Source organism: Dromaius novaehollandiae, chromosome 16, assembly GCF_036370855.1.
Source record: "Dromaius novaehollandiae isolate bDroNov1 chromosome 16, bDroNov1.hap1, whole genome shotgun sequence".
Taxonomy (NCBI): Eukaryota; Metazoa; Chordata; class Aves; order Casuariiformes; family Dromaiidae; genus Dromaius; species Dromaius novaehollandiae.
Genome location: NC_088113.1, coordinates 15,269,925 through 15,294,243, shown reverse-complemented (window position 1 = coordinate 15,294,243; position 24,319 = coordinate 15,269,925). Strand labels below are relative to the sequence as shown.

General features: G+C 35.6%; 1 protein-coding gene across 1 annotated transcript; it reads right to left on the bottom strand.

Annotated features, from left to right (window-relative positions):
• Positions 1-437: 437 nt before the first annotated feature.
• On the bottom strand, positions 438-23,170 carry SPO11 (SPO11 initiator of meiotic double strand breaks; the record flags this gene model as incomplete). Its single annotated transcript, XM_026101894.2, has 13 exons — positions 438-1,493; positions 2,177-2,288; positions 2,501-2,577; positions 3,457-3,494; positions 6,564-6,663; positions 7,605-7,714; positions 7,938-7,974; positions 10,375-10,483; positions 10,713-10,779; positions 11,438-11,526; positions 14,593-14,706; positions 17,276-17,402; positions 23,083-23,170. Coding segments are annotated over 13 exons (1,188 nt in total), but the record flags the coding sequence as incomplete, so codon positions are not given.
• Between the last annotated feature and the right edge of the window lie 1,149 nt (positions 23,171-24,319).

Here is a 24,319-nt window from a genome sequence, read left to right as displayed (position 1 = left end):
GCCCCTCCGGGAGCGGCGGGGCTGTCGGGGCGACGCTCCGCGGCATGAGGGCGGCCGCCCGGCCGGCCAGCCAGCTTTGAGCCAGGCCCCAGCGGCAGCGGCACGAGCGGCGTGCAGTAAATATTAAAATGCGGAGAAGTTCAGTGTGTTTAAATTCCCGTAGGCTTGGCTGTTGTCAGGCTGCTTCTCCAGGTGTTTTGGAAACTTCTGCTGCTCTCACAAAAATGAAGCCTTCCCTAAGGCCAGATGGAGAAATCTCTGTTTCAAAACTGTACTTGAAACATGGGTCTGCTGCCTGAACCTGAACCTTATACTGTAATGGCTACCGCATCTCTTTTACCTACTGCTTCAATAGCTCTGTGTTACTTCTGAATCAAGATTATTTATGTAACTAGACAGTAGAAGTTAGTAGGATATAATACTCTGCTACAGTGCAGTAAATTAAAATTCCTTTTTATTCCTTTTAAATTTAACACCAGTGGAGCAATAGTTAAAACCACACTAGAGATGTCTACTGAAAATATTTGCTGATGACTGTGTAACACTTTGCAGAATTGGTATGATCTAATGAAAGTATTTTATATTCAGTCAATTTGCTTTCTTCATGTAAAATGCATTTAATATACACTTTAGTCACTATTTTCTGGTCCTTTTTATTGTTTTAGAGCCAACTAAACAGAGCAAAGGAACAAAGGATTCTGTTACAACGTACATTATTAACAGGATTGTTTATTAAATTCTAATCAATAACATCTGGTTGCTTGTTCACTGAAGGAAGATAAGGTAGTAATTTGGTTATCAGAACATTTGCAGCTGCTTGAGATATGCAGTAAAGAAGAACTATTGCTGACTTTTCAGTCTAAATTCAGTGAACACAAAATACCACAGTTCTGTACTTATAATTTCTAACAGCAGACACATACAATAAATTGTTAACAAAGTCCCTTACTCTCTACAAAAATGAAAAGCATGGTATAATAGCATCATTTGATTGTGCTTTAAGACAGAAGGGGCAGCTAGCCCTTGACACATTTTTAAGTTGTGTAACTTAATGTTTTCTCTCTACAAATAACATATTGAAATACATTTTTATGCATCTCTCATTGCCTTTGGAATTGTTACAGTGCAGTAGCCACAGAACGGAAGAAACAGTAAAAGAGTTGTCATTTCTTCTGTGGTTTGAAAGGGGAAAAAGAGACAATCAAAATTATATGCTAGATAAAATGATAAAGAAAATGAACAAGAGACTGAAACAAACCCCTGTTTCTCTTTGCAGATTTCCTAAGATCATTCAACACAGAAAAGCAGTATTTTTATGCACTTGTTACAAGATAAATCAGTTTCAAGAAAACAGTTCGCTTGCAAACAAGCTTTCATATCCATCCGCCAAATTGCAGTTTGTTTGGCAAATAGACTCTGGAAAGGTAATCTGATGAAAGAGAAGTTAAAACTTGAATTTCAGCCTTCATTTTAGATGCTGCCATAATTTCCAGCTAAGAAAGAACAAATTAACCTGTGATGCTGTAACAGCCTGATTGAAGATTCCATAATTGTTTAAACAAGAATTATATTTGTTGGATGTGCACATAGAGTAAAAAGAATATTACTGGAAATGGTGGTGCAAAATCCCTGTCATGGAACTGAGATTGATTTTTATTATATGTTTATGTACTTTCCAGTGCGCACCTAGTATTTATAAGCAATTAATAAAGTAAGTATAAACAGGAGAGGGAAAGTGCACAATACCTTTTCTTCGTTGCTAACCATTTCACACAATATATGCCTAAATTGAGATACATGGTTTAAAAGCTCTAGGCAGGATCAGAGGTCAAATACAGAGTAAGCAACTGTTTTACGTATTCCCCTTCTTTGAAAGATGTAATATGTTCCACAGTATTTAGGAAAGCAGTAAAATCCCATGTACAGCGTATGGTCATCAGATGCCTAATAGCAGGAAAGCTTAAAACACTGGCAGTTCTGGACTGTGACCCATTGAGGCCCACTGATTCAGAGAGACAGCAGGTATGGACTTTCTCAATCTTGCTGCCTTCTAGAGCTGCAAAACCTTACTGATTCTGCTATACTAAGTTTGTCATCATAAAGAGGAATAGGATTGCAGGTGATAGGATTTGGCCTGTGGGGATTAAGAAATAGGAGATGATCAGTTTATACATACCTCTCTTTTCCACATTGGCTGATGAGCAATATAAGGTCTCTTTTGTATACTTGCTAATTTATTTTGATCTTGTTTTGTAAGTGGAATCAGGGCATCCTTGCATATATTTAATCTGAAAAGGAAACACAATTATTAACTTTTCTAATCTACTTTAAAAATACTGTTTCCAACTTCCTTTTAACAAATCAAAATAATGTATGAAAACAGTAATAGATTTGATCATCAGCCATCTTTTCTGTGCATTAAGTCAGATGCATTGTTACTTGCATTTACTGTCTATGAAAGAGAGGAGGATACTTCTGTTTCTTTTGGGAAATAACTAACCTCTCGAGATCAGATGGGAGAAGACCAAGCCACTTTATAGAAGGAACGGTGAGATGATGGGCTTCAAAAGACATTGACTAAAATAAGAAAGGTCAGCTATAAATCGAGTGTCTGTTTAGTTTATATAATTTGAGAAATATGCTTTCCTAGGTTATGATCAGATTTTATTAGAGTGATGGTTACCTATTTTCACAATCAGACTGTTATAGGAGAAAACTGCAACTGAAGCTTATCATATTGCCCTACCAAAAACATTTCCTCCCCTAAGACTTCCACCCTTAAACCCATGAGAGATTCTAGACTAGTCCAGTTTAGTCTGGTCTAGTCTGCATAAGTTTTGGAGTTTTGTTTGCTTTTTTACAATCAATATAAGTCTGATTACCAGATAAAAGTTAAGCCAGGAGAAGCAATGACAAAAAATGCTTGGGAATTTTTCATATTTTATGCTAGAAAGTACCACATCATATAAAAATTGCCAGACCAAAGGTTTATCTAGCGCAGTATCATGGCTGCAGTAAATATCTAAGGGAAAAGTGTAAAAACAAATAAGCAGTTAATGATACTTCCTCAGAATACTCCCCTTGCTTCAAATGGTTTGACTCCAACTTTCTGAGACAGAGGTGGTGGTGGTGTATTTAGTAATATTTGAGAAATCTTTTTCTTGAATTTATCTGGTTGTTTTCAGAATCCATGAAAACTTTTGTCATCTGCAGCGTCATACAGCTAAGTACCACAGTTAAGTTACACATTATATTATGAATACTTCCATTGTTTGTAATGAACTTGACATATACTAGTTTCATTTGATACACCCTAATTCTTGTAGAAAAGAAACTATTGAAACAAAACAACAAAGGGCAGTAGCCATTCTAAAAAAGGCTATAACATTTTGCCTATCCCAGCTTCAAGACTGGATTACAAAACAAATATATTTGAAGTGGAAAAATTATACTCACCACAGATCCATATTTGTAGATGCACATTATTTCTATACCTAATTTACAAACACCAAATGTCAAGAGTCTGTTTATCTATATGCTGGGTGTGCTTAAAAGGCTGCATTAATAATTCAGTTCTATGGCATAACGGTTATGGCATTATGATTAATAAGGTTCTTAATGGTTTACAATTATCTTTAGAGCATGTCAAAATAATACAGTCAAAATCTGAGCATAATACGGCACCTTTATATAGTTAAATGCTTCACACTGCCTATGCACAGTCATTTCAGAAAAAAGGGTAATCAGCTCTTTTACACGTTGTCCAACAACTGTCATGAAAAGGGTCGTTCTTTGTCCAGTGTAATCCATATCTCTCAACAGTATTGCTTGGGGCAGCTGCTTCTTATTTTGTAGTAATCTCCTTCATTTCCAGGAGGTATTCAGTGCAGTTATATAGAGAATTTCTCTATGTAAATCTGATGTTTCAGGGAAATCTCAGATTTACTACTGATGTAATAGAACAGCTCATGCACAGTGAATCTACCACAGCCAGAATGTAATGGGCTTGTTTTATGCAGATAGAGCGGCTGTACATGTGCTTTTTGGTGGGTCTGCACATGTGGAGTAGCTGAAAGATATTGAACACAGTGAACATGTGCAGATCAACAACACATGCCCAACAGATATTTTGGATCCTGCTGCTTTCTTCAGAATTAACCTTAGTAGGTATGATAGCTCAAGACTGTAAGTTAATTATTATATTTTTCATCCTTCTCATTTTAAACTTTAAACATTATTTATATGTGTTTTAATATTATAATGAAAATGATTTGAGGTGTTTTCAGGTTTACAGGTTTACCTCTGAGTGCCCCTATGAGAAATCAGATTTTTAGAAATATCCTTAAAGGACAGTTAAAATCAACCAAATCTCTTAGAGAAAATTACAGTAATTCCAGTCAACACAACCTTCTTAAAGTTGCTGATAACAATCTCATTGACTTCAGTCAAAATTTCAGCTATAGGCTGCCAGAGCGCTTGTATCTTACAAAAGAAAAGTACTAAGCTGTGTACTTAGGCCTTGTTAAAACATGGTACCTATTTTACCTATTTCATAGGTAAAAAACATTTTATATGTAAACAATTTAAACAATTCTGTGAATCATCAGTAATGCAGTTTTACACATGCTTAAAGTCTCAGTGTTCTGGTGTAAAAGAACTTAACTCTTCAAAACAGAATAGTCTAGCATTTATTTTCCTGGCATAAACACAGCCAATTTGTACACTTTTACTGAAAGGAAATTATATCAATCAATCAGGTTTACTTTCTGACTTGATAATGGAGTTTTCAAACTAAAATGAATTGTTTGGAGTTTAGATCTTTTTGTTTTTATTTTTCAACTGAGTTGCTGCTCAGAACTTTCTGCAAAAAAATACTGACATTTAGTACATAATAGTAAAAAGTTACCAAATATTTGCACATGTTTTTATCAGAAGTACCTTCATTGAGTGCATGCTGAAGAGTGGCACTACATCTTGTTTTTGGCTTAAAATTCAGATTTCAAATTTATCTTGAATTATGAACACTGGAGACTACTATTTAAAGCATACCAGCTACAGAGCTGTACATTTTTTCACTTTTTATTTTTTCCCTCAACCATTTCTTCACAACAAAGGTTCGGTCAATACCCTATCTCCTAATTACTAATCCAGTGAACCAAGAAATAATTTTTGTAAAGTCACATTTCAAAGACTATTTACAAAACTAAATATGCTATCACACTGTTCTGCAGTTGAATTCACAGAACAAGGTTTTGAAGCTTGTTTCACACTCCAATAACAACAATTTAACCTTCAAGAATTCTGACCTTCTTAGGTTCCCCTCAGCTCTGTCAGAAAAATAAAGACAAAAAAAAATTCCATGATACGTTAAGTCTGGCCATTTTGTCTCCCATACAGTGGGAAGGAATGAATGTAGAACAATTAAGATTTCACGCCACATTCCCAGTTTTTGCAGAAAAAAGAAGAAACATTTTGCCATTTTGATATTTCTGATACAGTAGGGTGCAAATAAAAACCATTTACCTTTCACTAACAAAGGAAGTTCTAAATTAACCTGTATTTAAGATTTGTATTATAGCTTTCAGGCAGGCAATCCTTTTCAAATCCCAAAACATATAGGTACCCTGTGGGCCTTACTTGTGATATGGATAACTTAAAGATAAATTCTGTGAATTTTGCATAAATTATGACTGACCGTTGAGTCTGAAATTCATGGCCATTCATGTTTCAGTAGAAAAAAATCCCCAAATATGAGATCTGAAATGTCCAATGGAGCCATATCCAGGTAACTATTTTGAGATGAGTCAGCATACCTTTAACTTTAAACTTTAATTTGTAAGCGCAGCCTTCATTTTAAGATTAACTTAATTCTTGCTGGCATCAGTCTTGCAGTTTGTAGCTACTGTAAACTATTGATATCACAAGTGCTGAATTATAAGATTATATGCTGAAGATAAGACTATGTTAACTATTTTAAAATCAGTTAAAGGCTCACTTTGCCCAAAACATATATTTTTTTCATGTCTGTCTGCCTATGAATCATAACATAGTTAAAAATTTTGCTTTATTCCAAATTGGGCAATGTTTACAAAAATTCTTGTTACTTCCTTTCACTTTAGAAAAGGAGCTGCATAGCCAACAGTTGGAATTCTTGAAAAAGCAACATTTTCAAAGGTATTTAGCTCTACAAGGATGTAGCTAGGATCTCCTGAGACTTTCAAGAGTGGCCCAGTGCCTAACTCCTATTAAAATCAGTGGAGTTATGCTAAAGATCATAAAATTCCCTGTGATACTTATTCTCATTTTTAGGTCCACAGATACTTTGAAAATCTAGCTCTAATCTGAGCCACATATTCTATCAAAAATCTCTTTTTTCTTTAGGCACAAGGTTCAGATTATTGTTAAGACAGTACAGATGTCTCAGTTAAATTGCATAATCAGCAGCCTTCTGATTGTCTTGGATTATCCCACTCTATACCATGAATGCCTTCTCATAAAAGTATGAAAAAAGATTCTAAATAAATTTTCTTTCTTTTTATGTCATTGAAACTCTACAGATTTACCATGTGGATCTGCATCCATAAGGGTGAAAATAGGAATTTGAAATGTATCCCACAGCTTTCTGACCAAAAGTCGTGTGTTAAGATCCGGTACGCCTCTTCCCTAAGGAAATAAAATAAGAGCAGACATTTTTAAATTAATTAAAACAACATCTGGCGACATATGTGTTTACATCTGTCATTTAAAAGCAAGTAAACAAACAAATCACTCGCAGAAATACTTCTCCTGCAGCTATTTTGCAGGGAAAGCTGTATGCTCCTTTTTGGCTCCATGGGGAGGGAAGGAGGAACAAGGGCTGGGAAGCAGCATGGCAGATGTCCTGGATTACAGGGACCATAGAAGCATCATACTTTGTGTAAGGAGTTAATTTGTAAGGTCTGGCAGTTGATGTACAGATGTACTCTGATATCTGTATAAGCTGGTGTAAAAAGAAAAAGGCCATTTTTTTTCCTCTTAAAATATTTATGGCACTAATGAAATAATAAAAAACAAGCTCTTGATATGGCTGACTGTAACTGGTACTTGGTACATGTACAGTATGTTGCTTAGTATAAATGCTTATCTCTTTAAGGTGTGGGGATAAGGTTTTCCTCACTGTGGGCAATATTTGTCCCAGAACATGCGGGTATGCATATTCAATTTACACATTACTATTAATTCTCCAGGCTCCATTGCTCTTTCATTACAATCCAAAATCGACAATTGTGTTTCTTATAGCCTTGCTAAAGCTAGGATCCTGAAGAACAAAAGGAGACTCAAGAGTTAAAAAGTCTTTCTGAGAAAGAGTAGGGCAGCTACTTTGCAACAGTAGATGAAGTTGATAAGCTAACAGGCTCTAAGGAGGTCTTTGGAGGAAATAAGTCTTTAGAATGTGTATTTTGTATTTCTATTGCTAGGATAATAAAATGAAAAAAATTACTGTAAGACATGTTTCTTATTAATTTTATTATAGTCTTTTGACTAAGTTTGAGCACCACTACAATGCTAAAGTATTATTTAAATTGTTAAGTCTAGCTAGACAATATGAAATGTCAGATGCATACCGTAATCATTATACATGGCGTCAATTTATTGCAGAAGTCATCATCCAAGAGTCTCTGAAAAGTTGCATCTTTTTCTACAATTAGCATAAATTTTGCATGTGAGATTAAATCTTAAATGTTAAGGCTAGCTGCATGTAAAATGATCCATCACACAAATCAATTAAACCCAAATGCTCTATAATACATATTCTGGAGCCAGAGGCAGTGTTCATGACTCAATTTCAGAGCCAACAAGCAAAGAAAAAAATCACCAAAACATTGTTTAACTTGGAATATCCTTTGTTTATACTTTATTTTTTCAGTCTACAACGAGCGTTCTTGCTCAAAGGATACTTTTAATTCCTTCAACATTAGATGGCACAGTGACTGCCTAAAACAACAAAAATGAAATTAATCATTTTAAAAGAGAAAATGATCTATTTTAAAATAACAACATTAGGTAATGAAGGACACAATTATATCCTGAAACAACCATTCATCTTCTTATATACAAGATCATTCTTGACATTTTCACTGCTTTATGAGCATTTTCTATCATTTATATCCTGTTCTATTATATGGTTAAATTGGAGTCCTCCTGTTATTAAAAGATGCTTTTCAAAAGTGTGCTTGTGCTACTGTCATAGAAGATTGTTCTTCATACGGTCACTACAGAGATAACATTGTCCCAATTAATTTTGTGTCTTAGCCAGAAAATACTCAGCTGGGTGTGAAGATTGCAAATTCAATACAGGTTTAAAACATCTAAGCATTCTTTTTGAAAGACTTTTAAATCCTTTCTTTTATTAACCTATAACCTGATTTTATAACTGTTTTGTAGCAATTATTTTAAGATATAGTAATGTTTACTTTACATCTCATATTAGGATTGGCTCAATCTGGCAAGCATATGGATGAGAAAACAGGAACTGGAGGAAGAACTTGGCAAAAGAGTATGTATACATTGAAGTGTGTGGTCTGTTTTTACTTCTGACTGCTAGATCACCTCAGGTGCCAGAGTGGAACAACTTGACAAATAAAAATACAAAGAGCTGTAGACTAGCATTAATAATAGAGGTCGGTAGGCTCTGCTTAAACAAAAACTAAGTAAAATAGGCAGCTAAGGTTGTCTTTCTATTTTGAAATTACCAGCTTAGGCTTCTAATGGACACATTTTCCAGGAAACAATGACAACACTCAGGAAGTCTGCATTCCGTTCCCACTTTTGTATTCTACATGCCTATAGGGAAAACTTTTAGGACTAGATTAGCTGAATCTCATCTCTTCAATCCACTTCTGGCTCTTGACTGCTTTTGAAAAACATTATTAACTTCTCTTTAGTCCATTTCTGCCTTTGGTAAAATTAATTGGCAATACAAGCCCTTCTAATGTCTGTAAGTCCTGTATAAGTGATATAATGAGCTCTTTCTGAGACCTAACAGCCTCATGTTATATACTGTTGGTTATGCAATGCTGGGCCCACGAAGAAAGTATCAACCCTTATGTTGACAGAGTATCATCATTAAACTTGTGTAAATGAGAAGATATTTGGGTCCAGAAAGAGATTTCTCTTTCTAAATATAGGGGCTCAGTTCAGCCTCTCATCTGTTCTGTTACTACTAGATGAGTCTGTCCACTCCAGCAGAAGCAGCACCTTGAGGACCAGATGAGTATGTTAACTCAACCATTTAGACTAATTTTCTTACTCTGCGGGAAATCAATCTACTGCGACTGAGACTAAGTACGATCAGAGAGCCCAAGATTCTGCAATTCAGAGCCCTTTGTCAGAACACTGTAATAGAAAGGGTTAGAATATAAAGGGCCAGGTTAAAACTAGGCATGTGCTGACTTGCAGGCTGGTGGCAGGCTAGCCCACCAAACAGTTGGGCAATACTTTTTCTCTCTCATTTTTACCCAGGCTGTGAGGTCTTAGTGTGCTACAAGCACTGCTCTATATAATAAATGTATATAATAACCTGGGCTACAAAAAAGTACAGGATAAAAAGTACATCTACAAAGGTAGAAGCTATGAATTACTGTTGCTATTTATAATACATACTGTTGCACTACAAGTACAATTCACTTTTGTACCATCTTCCTCAGTATAACTTAAATTACCAGCAACAGAACCTTTAGTTGTAGACAGCTGAAAAAAATAATAAGTTGTTGTTATATTGCATAGGCAAAACAAGAAAATTCTGGACAGAATTCTCACCAGTAATAAGCAATTATTGACTGCCATTGACCTTTTAAACACTCAAAGCTATTGTCTTCATGGATATGAAGGAATATTTACAATAAATTATGTTAATAGCTACATGTATGAATATAAAGGAATTCTTATAAGGCATGAAATACAAATAAATTTAAAAGGATGTTGTACCCATGAGTGAGTCACTTTAAAAATTTATTTAAACCCCATGTTAGCAAATCACTTAAGCACAACTTGCTGAATGAATGTCTTGCACTCTGAAGTTTAAACTCTGCCTTCGCTAGGTTAATAGCAAAATGCCTAGTGATTTTAGCTGAAGGAGTTGGCTAAAAGAATTAGTTTAGCTAAAGGATTTAGTTCCCAAACTCTTTGGAGCAAAGGAATTAACTATGTATTTTTTCTGAAGAAAGAAATCTTCTGAATACCATGACAAATAAAATAACATTTCATTCCACAGCTGTCACTTTATTTTCACTGCATACTTCCTACTGATCACTTTCTTGATATTTCAGCTTTCAGTATAATCTATATAATTTCAAAATAATTACAAGATAAAAATCGTAATAATAAACTACTTACTATATGTAGACTTCTCCGAGGTATCTTAAGCATGCAAGAAATGTCATCGATTATATTGTCCACAACACTCTGGCTGCCAAACAGTAGTGTATCTGTGTAATATATATCTCTATAAAGATAAAATTGTGTACTTGTAGTTATAATACTGAAGAAGCTGTAGGCTTGAGAGAATGCAGAAAAACATTTTACTGAAGACAAGGATAATTAGATCAACCTAAACCTACATTTTATGTACAGAAATGTGTTATCTTACAGGTTTATATCCAAGCTGTTTGTTTTTCACAATAACATTCCTAAAATACAATGTGATTTGAAATTACAGAAATGCAGTATATTACCTTTTAGTTGCATAAGTATTGCTCTGCACCATCTTATAGATCATAGATAAAATTTTGAGCATCAGAGCTGAAAAAAATAATTTACAAAACATTTTAATCGTACCAATGTTTACCAAATAAAAAGTAATTTTAAGTTGGTTAACAGCTAGCCCTGATAGATCAACTTTGTTTTCAGAAATGTGTATGCAATAATTTGTATTTGTATTGACTTATGTGTGTCTCATAAAACACTAAAAAATGTAAATACAATTTGAACATATATATTTTAATGTGCTGTGAAAACACAGACTGTATTGATCAATAGACTCAATAATTTCTAGCATAATGAGAAAAAATATGATTGAATTAACTGAGGGAAAGTATGCCCTGCTATCCAGGCCAAGAAATGGCTTGGAGTTAGAAAAAGAAATTAGTTTGTTGTCCGTATTCCAAGATTCCTTCACTAGTGAGTTTTCTGAAGAAGGATGACGTTTTTACATAAAGACCTTTTAAATATGTCCACAGCTGATACTCAGTCAGGGAGGGTGGAAATTATAAGAACTCTGTATTAATTTCACTGTAACCCACACTATAATTTAATAGAGAAGGGAAAGGCTGAAGGGCTGGCTTTTATTAGTTTTATACTCCTAAAGCACAATGCATAATTTATTTCTTCTACAAAGTTTTGAACTAAGAGACAAGAAAAAACAAATGAAGAATTCTGCTTTTGGATTTTTTTAACTTACCAAATTTTGGTGCTGATTTAGGGCAGTCACTTCTTATTTTTTTTGTAGTAGAACATGGTATCATCTGTAGACCAACAGAATCTTTAAATCTGATACATTGCAAACAAATACAATAAAACCGTAAACTTATGAAGTGAGGATATGGTAAATCGTTTTGTGCAAGATAATTCAGAGTAAGATGCCTTTTCTCTCATGAAATATGCTAGTCCTGTTTTCAGACTTAGTACAGAGCCCCATCAACTTCAGTGACTGGCCATCACTGTCTAGCTGGAATTGCCAAAGGAAAAAGACAGCCAGTAACCATCCTCTGCCAGAATGACCCACTCAGAACACTACTGAACTGGCCCCCAGCTGATCATTGGCTTCAAAACAGGAAAGACTTTCTCAAGAAGATACTTCAAGACTGAATTCAAGCCTAAATATATATGCTCCTGGACAGAAGTAGAGACAAGTATAATATTTAATACATGCTTATAAATTTTGATATATCAGCATAAATTATTATTTAGTATGAAAACAAAGGAATAAGACACAGGAAAAAATATGGTTCAATATTAATATACAAGTCAAGTCTGGCACTGTAACCTTCTGTCTTAGAATGTATGAAATAATTGACATTATTTCATATTACAATAATATGATCAGATCTGGGCACTGAAATTATTATCAGAACAACTCAGTATATTTCATTATTTACTTTTTGATACAAAAATGTGGTTCATCTTATTCTCTAAAAATTGACTTAGCTAAATGAGTTGAACCATTTTGTATTTCACCTTTCACTTTTGACAGTGCACATTTCACTGAAAGATTCAAGTATTTTCTTAATGACATTTAGTTACTTTTGCATAAAAATATTTTACTGCCTTATTACATCATGGTCCTGCCTTTAAAGCATTCTTTTTCATCTTGGAATTTGTATGTACTTTTTAAAAGTATTAATGATAAAAAGACCATAATTTTACATAAAACAACATGATGTTTCTAAACTTCTTTCTTTGTCAAAGCCTTTACTTCATGCATCCTTTGGGTGGCAGAACACACCACACAGCACATGCATATGTGAGGTGACAGCAGTAAGCAGCACACTGTGCCCTCTGCCTTTCTACTTTAAAGGAACTCTCTTGCCTTTGTGCTGCAACATTGAAAAAGTATTTCTGTTTTTCACTTGCATGTTCCCTACATTGTAAATTTACAGGATGAAACTTCTGGGAGGAAAACAGTAATCAAAACTTTGCTGGATTGCTTTGATACGGTAAACAGGGAGCAGTCCTTTTAGGAAACAATATGTTTCAGAGTCTAAGTCTGATCAATGCCACTCCCATGGACACTTCATAAAGAAGACGTCAACCTGGCATTACATCAGTCATTCAGCAACTCTTCCTAGTATTGTCTTTACCCTAACAGACTAATTTCCTATACAATCTCATCTCAAAACTGGGAAATCTTTTTTTCTTTTTTTCTTTTTCTTTTCTTTTTTAAAGAAAGACACAGCTGGACAATGGAAACCAGTTGTACTGCTTTAGGAATGGCATTCTCACTGATTGACCTCATTCTCAGGTAACTCTCTCTCTGGGTAGCTACAAATGTTTCCAAGAAACATTTCAAACGTGAAATTATTCTGTCATTCTACTAGGTCCTGCCCTGTAGATCCCAGCTGTGCATGATAGGTATGAAGAGGCTCACTGAAATAGAAAAACGGATGCATGCCCCACTGATTATATTTTCTTTTGTTCCTAGTCCATTTTGGAGTTTTGTTTTTATCTGCTTATTAATTTTTATTGTAATCTTCTTACACTGCAATATTAAAGAGAAGTATAGGTTATTATTCAGTGGAAATGCATATCTGAAATTACATATCACCGTGATAAATACTTGTGAACATTTCTGAATTTGACTGATGAGTCTTATTTTTAACATACTGTGATGTTAACTTGTTTTAATTTGAACATTTTCCCCTCTATGTGATCTGATGGCAAATAACATCTCACGTGTTTTTCTAGCCTGGAATGCCAGTTCCCCCAAGATTGCCAAAAATTGCAAAGCTTTGTTATAGTATTTTAATTTTACTGACATCTGAGTGAAACATTTTTGTCAAAGTATCAGGACACAAACCATTAAATCCACTGGACCATGCAAACCTTTCAGTTAACTGATTACCTTCAGGCCCTTCAGGTTTTTTGACTGACAGAAATATATTGTTCTCATTAAATAAGGATTAAATAAGTGCTATGTGTAGAAGGTTTGCTATACTTTCTCAACCTCAGTTGTTTGTAATGTGGCCAGCTAAACACCTCTGCAATCTTATTGTTTAAATATCGTTTAACCCACTGATATGCAAAGCTATTACAGGACAAGAAAGAGATTTGTGTCTTTCTTTATCCTTTTGCATCGATATTACAGAAAGCAATTAATCCGCCAGTTTCAGGCATTTTCAACTGAAATGAACTCCTGAGAAAAATATTGTTCCACAGGCAACTTATACAAATCACAAAGTGTGTTATAAATGAGAACAGGCTGCTTTTTTCTCTGATCCTGTCTAGATAAACTAGCATGAGATATGAAAGTCAGATAACATTTCAGAAACTTGGTTTTCTTTTTGGCTGGTAATGAACTTAGAACTACTTATGGACACCACATGGAGGTAACAGATACAGCAGTAAGAGGAGAGGAGCATCTTCTTTGAAGAATAAGAAGAGGAGAAGCTTATCACTATCATTTGAGGAAACAAGACATCATGAGGAAAAGTAGAGAAAAAGAAAGGAGGAAGCACAGAGAATGGACTGGAGATTGTTTCCAGCCTGGAACAGGTTTTTTTAATCAAAGACAACTTATCATTTCTGTTCTCTACTGCTTCCAGAAAATGATTGTTTATAGGACTTCCCTTTCCTTTCCAGTCCTTTCACTGTAGTTTCACATTCCCCTATATACCATGGTCTGCTGTTACTTAACTTGATAGGTGATACCTGTTCGTGCAGAGTGGACACTAAGTATCACTTTTTCTTTGTCCATTACTTTTTAGGAAGTGAAATTATTTGTTAATTTTAATGCTGATAGAATTATGTAAGATTAACTCTTGGAAGTTATACAATCAAATATATATTCATGTCATTTCTATAAATATAATGCAGGCCTTTAAAATTTATAACACTTACTCTATATTCCTCCAATCTGATCTGTTAGCCAGTGTGAGCACAGGTGCCTTTTTTTGGGCCAAGCTTGTAAGTACATCTAGAATAACATTTTCTATTGCTTCAAGAACTTCAGAACTGAAAGAAAGCAAATTAATGATACAGTTCATATGATTAAATGTAGTTTGAGTTTTATTCATCTATCCCCACCCTTATACTATACAGAATATCTTTTAATTCAAAGCTGTTTCAAGAAGATACTAGTTTTAAAAACATGCAGGTACTTTGTTTTGCTTTTGAAGTTTGTTTTACTTAGTTTTGCTAAAATCTTTGACTTTCCATTCCAGATGCAACACTGAGAGCATAGTTTAAAAGTACATTTCTATTCACTCCTGAAATCATCAAGTTTTTAACCAGCTGAACTTTTGGATCAATTGGCTGGTTTGTGACTAATGATTAATGTTTTACTTTAAATGATGTAATATTGGCTTTGGCTATGATTTGGGCTAACTTGTTTTTGAATGCTGCAAATTTAAAAAATGTTCAAGAGTACAAATACTTCCTGTTGTACCACTGCACATTAACCTTTTGATCTGCTGCCTTGAACAAACTGTTGAGGGTTTTAATTATATGAAGTCTCAACAGATAGATACACTATGAAAAGAATAAAATCTGTATCTTTCACCTAAAAAGACAAACTAACCTTGCAGCAGATTCTCTACAGCAAAATAGTAGGCTGGTCTGAGTGTTATGACAGATGCTTTTTATTTTCATAAGCAATCTGATGCCAGCATTTCAGCTGTCCTTAAAACTGGAAGGGTACTATATACCCTTGTATATATTGTAAGTTTAGGTAGGAATTAAAAGAATAGACAAAATTATTGCTTATTTTAGCTGAAAGATTTATCAGCAAAGCCCAATTTTATCATTAAGTAATACGCTAAGAACAAACACTAGCACCCACTCACACAAAATGAATTATCCTAGCACTACAAAACCAGCGATGATTTATAAAACCTAGCTGTAAGTTTCCTTAAGCAATAATGAAGTATCATTAAATCTCTCTTCTGTCAGCTGCATATGTTTCTTCCATTTTGTAACTCACCTTCCACTTTATTTCTCTTGTTGCTGAAACTAGATTCTCATTCTCTAAAAACAATTTCTGGAAAGTATTAACATTTTCTTTTAAAACACTCTTTTGAATAAAATTTATATTAAAAAGCTACTAGTGTACTAATATTTTTGTCCAATAATATTATATTGTTCTACACAGTTAAAGTTTTTTTCTGTTTTTCAGATGAATAAACTTGGACATAGAGAGATTAATGGCTTTCCAAAGGTAAAATAGTGAAGCATTTGCAGTGTTGATATCACATGAAGGCCTGGTCATGCAGCCAATATGTATATTCATTTTCTACTATATAATAGCTTCGTAATCATGTCCAAGATTCCCTGACTTTCAGACTCATGGTCTATTCCCTCAAATTAAAAAAAAAAAAAGAAAGAAATTTTATTAGGTGTAGAGAAAAGGGTCAGCTGGTGAGATAACATGTAATACAGCAAAGGGTTAGAGTAAAATAGATAACCAAAGTTGACTACAGTGTAGATCTCAAACTTATCAGTTGAGGAAAATAAAAATATGCGTAGGTGGATGAATAAAAGAATGGACAGGTAGGTAGGAAATCTAAACTACGACAGTGACTCATATATACTTTATTTCATCACTTGATTCTGTTCACTACATCTGTGTTTCACGTTCCATATGCACTTCGAATTTTGCTGCAGAATGGGTTTCTGTTCCAATCCCAATTTCCTGATTTCTTGGCCAACAGAAGTTGTAAATGTGACAAAATAGGAAAGAGGACAGCAATTCTCTTTGTATCGCTAGCTGATGTTCCAGCTTCCCTTGCAGAGATTAACAGAATTTTAATAAGTAAACATACAGTACTGGCCAAGTATGCCTACTTAAAATTCATTCTGGTTTAGTTAACAGTGAAATCTGAGCAGAGAAGGGGCAGGCACTGTATATCTCAGAGGGTTTGCAGCTCATTTCTAACAGGTTGCAGCATGAATAGATCCTAGTCTCCATATAGTACATGAAATGATCTTCAACATTAATAGCATAAAAGAACATTAACTTTATAGTGCCTTTAGCAAGCAATATAATATAAATACACAAGAGAAATAGTTACAAATAAAAATCTGCAACATACTAAACCAATACTCTCTAAAAACCAGAACAGGAAATTGCTAGAACCATGCAGTTCCTATACCTGTGGTAAAGACGAAGAACTCCCTGAGTCATATTATTTTTATTATCCTTTTTCTTTTAAAATTCATATTAAGATGCTCCCTGTCTGAGCCTCTGAGGATGATATACTATGTACTGAAAGAGTCTTTAAAAGAGGAAACTAAAGGCTTAGGGTTTTTTTGTACACAAAATAACAAATACAAAATTCAGTATTTTTGGTTTTTTCACTTTTTCCTGTATCTCTTCCTTGTACCTATGGATTTTCTGAAAGTCGTGAGGGAACCGAGATGATGTTTGCACAGCGTGAGAGCCCCTTCTGCCTATGCTGTGTCTGAAGTGTGTTCTTAGAGCGGAATATTTTTTCATTTTTACAGGAACCCATCAGGTGCAGTGGTGCACTACCTACTTAAGTCCTTCCACAGAAAGATCGCATGGGTGCTGTTTTTCACATTTTACCTGGGAACATGGCTCCCATGACGAGACGGACTTGTTTCCTGGGAGCCGGTCTCGTTCCTGGCTGGCACCGTGGTGGAGCACAGCCCGTGGTCCTCCTGGGAGGTCAGTGCAGACCAATCCAGCCTCCCTGGAAGGGATGAAGCCATTTTAAAGAAGAAGCGAAAGAGATTAGTAAAGAGGTTACAAAAGGCTATTCTGGGCGTTGGACTTAAAATTCATTCTTTGAGCTCTAACAGTAGAGTCAGTGGGAGAGGAAAAGCTGAAAACTTCTGTAAAAGCCACAGGGGTGACCAACAGGTTTTCACACCCTTCCTGACCGACCAGTGGCTTTTCCCACCCTCCCTGACAGACAGGAGCTTGCTCTGCCCTCCCTAACGGACGAGGCCCTTTTCCCGCCCTTTCTGTCTGACCAATGGCTTGTCCCGCCCTCCCTGACTGACAGGAGCTTGCCCCACCCTCCCCAAAGGACGAGGACCTTTTCCCGCCCTTTCTGACTGACCAATGGCTTGTCCCGCCCTCCCTGACTGACAGGAGCTTGCCCCACCCTCCCCAAAGGACGAGGCCCTTTTCCCGCCCTTTCTGTCTGACCAATGGCTTGTCCCGCCCTCCCTGACTGACAGGAGCTTGCCCCACCCTCCCCAAAGGACGAGGACCTTTTCCCGCCCTTTCTGACTGACCAGCTTGTCAGCAAACAAGACCTTAAAACTGTCTTTGGAGCTGCTGTATATGAGCAGATGTTTAAGCACAAGCTCAGTAGGATCAAGATTTTGGGGGTCACTAGAATAAATTTGGCCAGCCTGGCTAGAAAGTGGCCAAACGCCTCGATACTTTACTCGCTCTTTCTGAATGACCAGCAATTTTTGCTTCCCTTAATGGCAAATGCCTTTTCCTTACTGTTCTCAGTGCCTGGAACAAAAGGAGGAAAGCATTCCCTTTGCAATCCAGGCAGCTCTGCCTTCGTCCCTACCCAAGGAACGAGAAGTACCATGAACGAACCGTGATGAACTAGATGACCATAGGAAAGAGTGCCACACTGGGAGGAAATAAGTGGTTTCTGAGTTAGGAGTAACAGTTGAGGGTCCAAATGTACACCTGAATGCCAGACAATGGATGAGAAAGGAAAGGAGCATTTCACAGGCATCAGGGACACAAAGTTGTGTGCATCTGGCCAACTGGAGCTACCCAGAGGCATCAGGAATCAGGGTAATTCAGGATAAGGCAGTGTAGTCAGACCCTCATCAAAGAAAGCACAAGAAGAAGGAAATAGGCTGGGAAAATGATCGGGGAAAAAAGGCTGAAAAAGGTGAAAGCCCGAGTGCAATGCCAGAAGTTGAAAAACCAGCTTCCTTTAAAGAGATTAAATATTTCATGCTATTTTTTTTTTATAATTTGCCTTCAGTATTTGGAAGATTTAGAACAGACTCGGTCATGTTTCCAATTTTTTCTCAACACGCTGTTAAAATCTTGTGCTATGAACAAACCCCAAATTCTAAGAGCCATGAATCACTGGATTCCAAAAAGGGTTAGATTTAAGAAATGCTGAATATTGTAAGACTCATGACAGAATCAGGACATTTATAACTCATATGGTATCTTCAGCCAGAAGGCATCACTTCAAAATAGATGATACACAGCTAGAGATAGACTGATAGTGAACTTTAACAAAACCCACGTGATTATCATTTTCACGTTTTGCACACCTATTTTCTTTAGGTTTACCTTTTCCTACAAGAATTCTAGTTTTCTCTTTCACTTGAAAAATTTAAACTCGTTGTACAATTAAGAAGAAAATCCAGGACTTCTGGGAGACTTCTGAAGGCCTGAAGAGTGCAACACTCTATGGCCAATTTCTATTTCTATGCAGAAACAGTCTCCTTACAGTCCCCATGGTATGCCATGAGTAGACCTATATTATATTCTCTGTTGCTTCAGGAGGTTGTGTACTGAAATCAGTACTCATTTCAGGGGCAGCTCGATGGTGAATAGAAGCAAAGTCTAAGAATTTAAACCTCTGCAGTTGTGATATACTGAAGACTTTGTATTTTAAACTCCTAGATAAATCATAGTAAAAGACTGCCTAAAAGTGGTCATTTTGACAGCAATTTACTTGGGAGATAAATATCTTAAAGGCTTGTCCTTCCTAGAGAAATGTCTAAGTTTTTAAATTAATTTAAACTAATTTAATTAACTTAATTTATTTTAAGTCCACTGTTGATAACTGTTTTTTTATGCTCAGCAGGCAGTACTATTGGAAGCTGTGCTGTATTCAGCTGGCTGCCAACAGCATTTCAAATGCTGCAATGCTTAGGCTTGTTGTTAGCAAATTTAGATGACATAGTGCTTAGAAAGTTGGAGGCAGCTGTTTTTCTGTGTTGTTCCACTAGCAACTACCAGTGAACGTTTCTTTGGTACTTGTAAGAGTAAGCAGTCCAAATCCAGCTTGGATAGGTAATTAAAAAATTCGTGCATTGATTTATTCAAGGAAAACCTCAGGCTATGATGATATGAACACGAGGTGCTTCAATTAACAGAAGCAAGGAAAAGAAAGGGGAATTAATAAATAGAAATTTTCAGATCTTTCATCTTCAGTCCTTAGCCTTCAGGTACCTTGAGATCACTCTGGAAATATTTACATAAAAACCCTGTAGCTCTTTCCAACAATCAACATCAAAATCAACAGATTTTTGTTTGATATAGAACTGACAAAATTGTATCATGCCTCTAGCAACAGATTGCAAATAAAACTATATATATCAGCTTGTAAGAAGCTATTTTAATGACTTGTCTCTTCATTATAGCAGCAAACAGCAACTAGAAAAAGCATGACCCAAATACCTAATGCTTATTCCAGAGATAGCTGAGATTGAAAAACAAGCAATACTAACAAAAGTTTCCATGCTTCAACCTTAATATTACAAATATATATGTTAATATATACATGTATATATAAACACATAAACTTGTATCCAGAATATGATCAGTGAATGAACTACAATCTGTAAATGAATTTGCAGGTCATGTCCTGAACTCCTCTCTCTTTCTTCTTTTCCCTCTGCCTGACAGGAAAAATGAATTTCAATTGCAAATACTCACTGCATATTTTATGTATATTAGAGGGAAAATGATCAGGAAAAAAAGCAATGAACCATTATTAGAAGTTAAGATGGGGAAAAAAAGGTGAAAAAAAAAGCAGTGTAACTGATCCTTGTCTTGCTGCTGCAAAGATGTGCAGTAGAGGGCACCACAGATGGCACACAGAAGAACTATTACTTTGAAGATATTAAGTTTTATACTATGATTGCACTAATTCTTAATAAAACTGCATATGATAGGTAGTGAAACACTTTTGGATTTGTTTGCTTTAAAAAAATACCCTGTTACCAAAGAGTTTCCTTAAGATTGCCTCCTATTATAAAGCTATGCTGTTATCAAGATACTTTTGAAGGTGGGTATGTTCTAAAATAGTCTGTATAACACGTCTGATGCTGATTTCAAAGTCAGTTCTGTAATTGCTGAAGAAGAGACTGTCTAGATCTAAAACTGTTCTTATCATTACATACTATATAATAAAAGCACTATAGAAAATGAAACTGCATTTATCTTAGTGCCAAGATTTTAAACTGCATCAGCAGAATAGCGCATTCAATATATAAAAGCTTGTGTATACTTTTTCTTGTTCTTTGTTGCATACCTTATCAAAATTTTTTCCTCTTTTTATATGTAATTAGTCTCTTACATTAAGTTTTCATGATTGCCATGGTAAGTCTTTCTCTCCAAATGGTCTGTCAGTAATTCTTTTAATAGACTGGTAGGCCTAATGGTGGACCTATTTTCAATTAACGCCAGACAGCATGTGGAAGCCAGTCTTAAGTACTCAAGCCTAAAAAGGGAGACACCTTTGACAACAGTGAAAATGAGAAAAAAAACCCACCGGCCATTTAAGAGCTTCTTGGGAGTATGCCTACTATGTTCCAACAAGCTTCAATTTCTTTTCAGCTTCCTTTAGCTGTGATCTGGAGAATCCTTGGGAGGACAGCCATTTTGTGAGCTAGCAGATTTTACTCCAAATAAGTTAGGAAGAAATGGGAGCCAGATCTATCACGTGCCAGCTACATGAAAAGTTACTGATCTTTTCTAATGAGCAGAGCCCACAGAAATAAGAGATGAAAAGCCATTCACAGCTAACAACTTCACAAGGGACCTCTAACTATCATGTTTGGTTGGAAAAAAAAAATCTGATATATGTTTTCCATTTGCCTAGTTTTGGACTGAGAAACCTGCAAAATATTTACTTTGCAAGGAGCCAAGTCATCCTGAGAGGAGGGTTTTTTTTGTTACCATCTCTTTTCTTTGTTTTATCTGTCAGCTAGAACTAAAGTCCAACAGGCCTTTTTTAAAAAGGAAGAATAGCCTTCATATAACCTCTGCCACAGTCATTTTCAGATCCAGCATTTTCTAACACTGTTAGGGGCAGTAATGTACTTTTTGGTGCCAGGACAACAAAGGTATTTGGGACAAAGAAACACTCACAAAGTAACTTAAATCAAGGAATGCCTTTTCCCAGTTTAGTATAAATACCATGTGCACTTGGATCTATTGACAATAATTAAGCTGCAAACAGGCAGAAAGATATTACTGAGCATTTACTGAAATAAATTTTATGTGCTAAGCCATTTGAGCTTGCCCAGTACTATCATAGCTACTATTTTTCAGTCCTACACTGGTGTCACACTAAGTTAGGACATTCTTGAAGCCTGATTCTCCCTCTGTAGTCCCAGTTACTGTATCAGCCTCTCATGCTTGCAGTAGCAAGTTCAATAACAAGAACTGCAGGCTGCAGGCACATACCCTGCCTGAAAAAAAAGTCAGTTGTAGCAGCTCTAATGCTTCAAAAAGTTATAAGAAAATTACAGTAGGAATTTAGAATGGAAAGTGGGGCATTTACTACTTTTATTATTCTTTTGAAGACTGTGTTGTGAGGGAACATGAAGAGAGAAAGTATTTTGAAACAGGGGAAATGTGTCGAAATATAAACAAATGCAAGATGTTAAAACATAAATGGAAAGCATAAATGTCATCTATTCCTTGTTCGTGTGACAGCTTGACTATAGCAGTCAGTAGAACATTTCTCCTGGCTTTGAAAAGGTAAAATGTCTTGTTTATTTTGTGTTTTCCTTTCGTTGGCAAAATCCTAGAAAGCATGAAAACTCAGATGTGATTTTAGTCTTTAAACTCCAAAATGCCACCTGCTGTACATTAAAAATATTTGAGCCAAAATCTGTTCTTTCATTTATATGCATACTACACCATGCTGACATGGCCCTATATTTAAGCCAACCGGTAAAACTCAGGATGGACTTTAGACCTTTATTATTAATTATTTAATAATGCTTGGGGAAAGTGAAGTAAAAGGATGATGTATGAGTCTGTTTTGACACTGTTCTGAGAGTCACTATTCAGACATTTTATGGCTGTGAGCCATAAAATTATGAACAGGGTGGGGCAGTTGATACAGACTTCCACTTTATTTTTGGAAACCTAGATTAAAATCAGCTTTATGTCATCATTTAAAATGCATTGGGAGATTTTAATTAAGTTACTAATGTTAATTGTTCCACACCACAAAAATGCCAGGGGCACTTGGGTGTAATTTTGGACAAACGACAACCTTTGCTTTTGAGGGTCCTCAATGAAAGGGATATGAAATAAAAAAGTGTTTTGCTGGGTTTTTGGGGGTTATTTTTTAATGGGAAGTGAGGAGAAAACCCGTTCTTCAAATATGAACAAGAACCCAAAACTTGTCTTACCGAGTTGTTTTATAAATAGTTCTGGATGCAGCAAGTTGGTTAACCAGCCTTCTGTGAAGACTTTCCTGCACTGCCTCTCCAGGATGCATTTTTAGTCCCTTCAGTCTTCTCGTGAAGTCCTTCTGTACATCTGTCCATCACTCTTTTCTCTGTATTCTGAGTAAACTCAGTAGTGTCACGTGGATGTCACTGTTGTAACTCATCTTCTGTATTTGGGCATGGGGGAAAGGCATGACATTTTGCTCTGCTGTTGGCAATGAAAGCTACTGGATGGCGATTCTGGCTTTATGGATCTTCTTCCGAGCAACTTTCTGTCTCCTGTTTTAGGACTGGGCTCTAGCAGGTGCTGTGCCAGAAAAGCCCAGAGGACATCCTGCAGCCAAAAATATATACAGCTTGGAGTTACAAGAAGGTGTTAATTAAATGTTTGGTTAATAAAACTAGAGTCTGGGCAGATTAATACCAATTTCTATAATATAAAATTCTCCCTGGCTGATCTCATGGATCCCAAAGGGAGTTCAGTGCTTAATGAGGGCCTTAAAGAATTGAATAGAACAAATTTATACTATTATCTGAAGACAAAATTTTCTGGTATAAACAAGAGTTTGGAGCTGTGGATGGAAGGCGCTCTACACTGGAAAATTGACTGGAATTGCTATTGCAAAATAAGCTGTTCTGCAATAGCTTACCATCTGACCCGTGACTGTTCTGGACTAGAATATCTATTCTGGGAGGTATTATGGAATAGGTATATCAGAAATAGCTACTGTGGTCAGTTTTCCTGCACAGATAAATGCACAGGGACCATGCATATCTATACTAAGGGGGAAAAAAAAGGTTTTTTTTAAAAAAAAACAAAAAAATATTTGACATGTGATATCTAACACACTTCAAAATGGTAAAGTAGACAGGGAAATTTCCATCTTCATGTAACTGACTAAGACCCTTTATTGAACTTACTAATGTAAGATATATTATTGTAATTTACTACGATCAGTTCAATTCTATAAACAGCTCTGCATATTCAAAGCTATGGCCATTATAGGATGTTGCATCAGCTGAACTAAGTCATTAAAAGCATATCTAATTAAGTCAGTGCAAAAACATAATGACAGTATTTGTTGTAGTCTCTGACTGATGGATCTCACATCTCAGTAATCAGTCTTATGATAACATCATACAAGCTGTCAGAAAGAAATGCATGGTAATTCCATATCTTTGCAAAAACCAGTCTTTT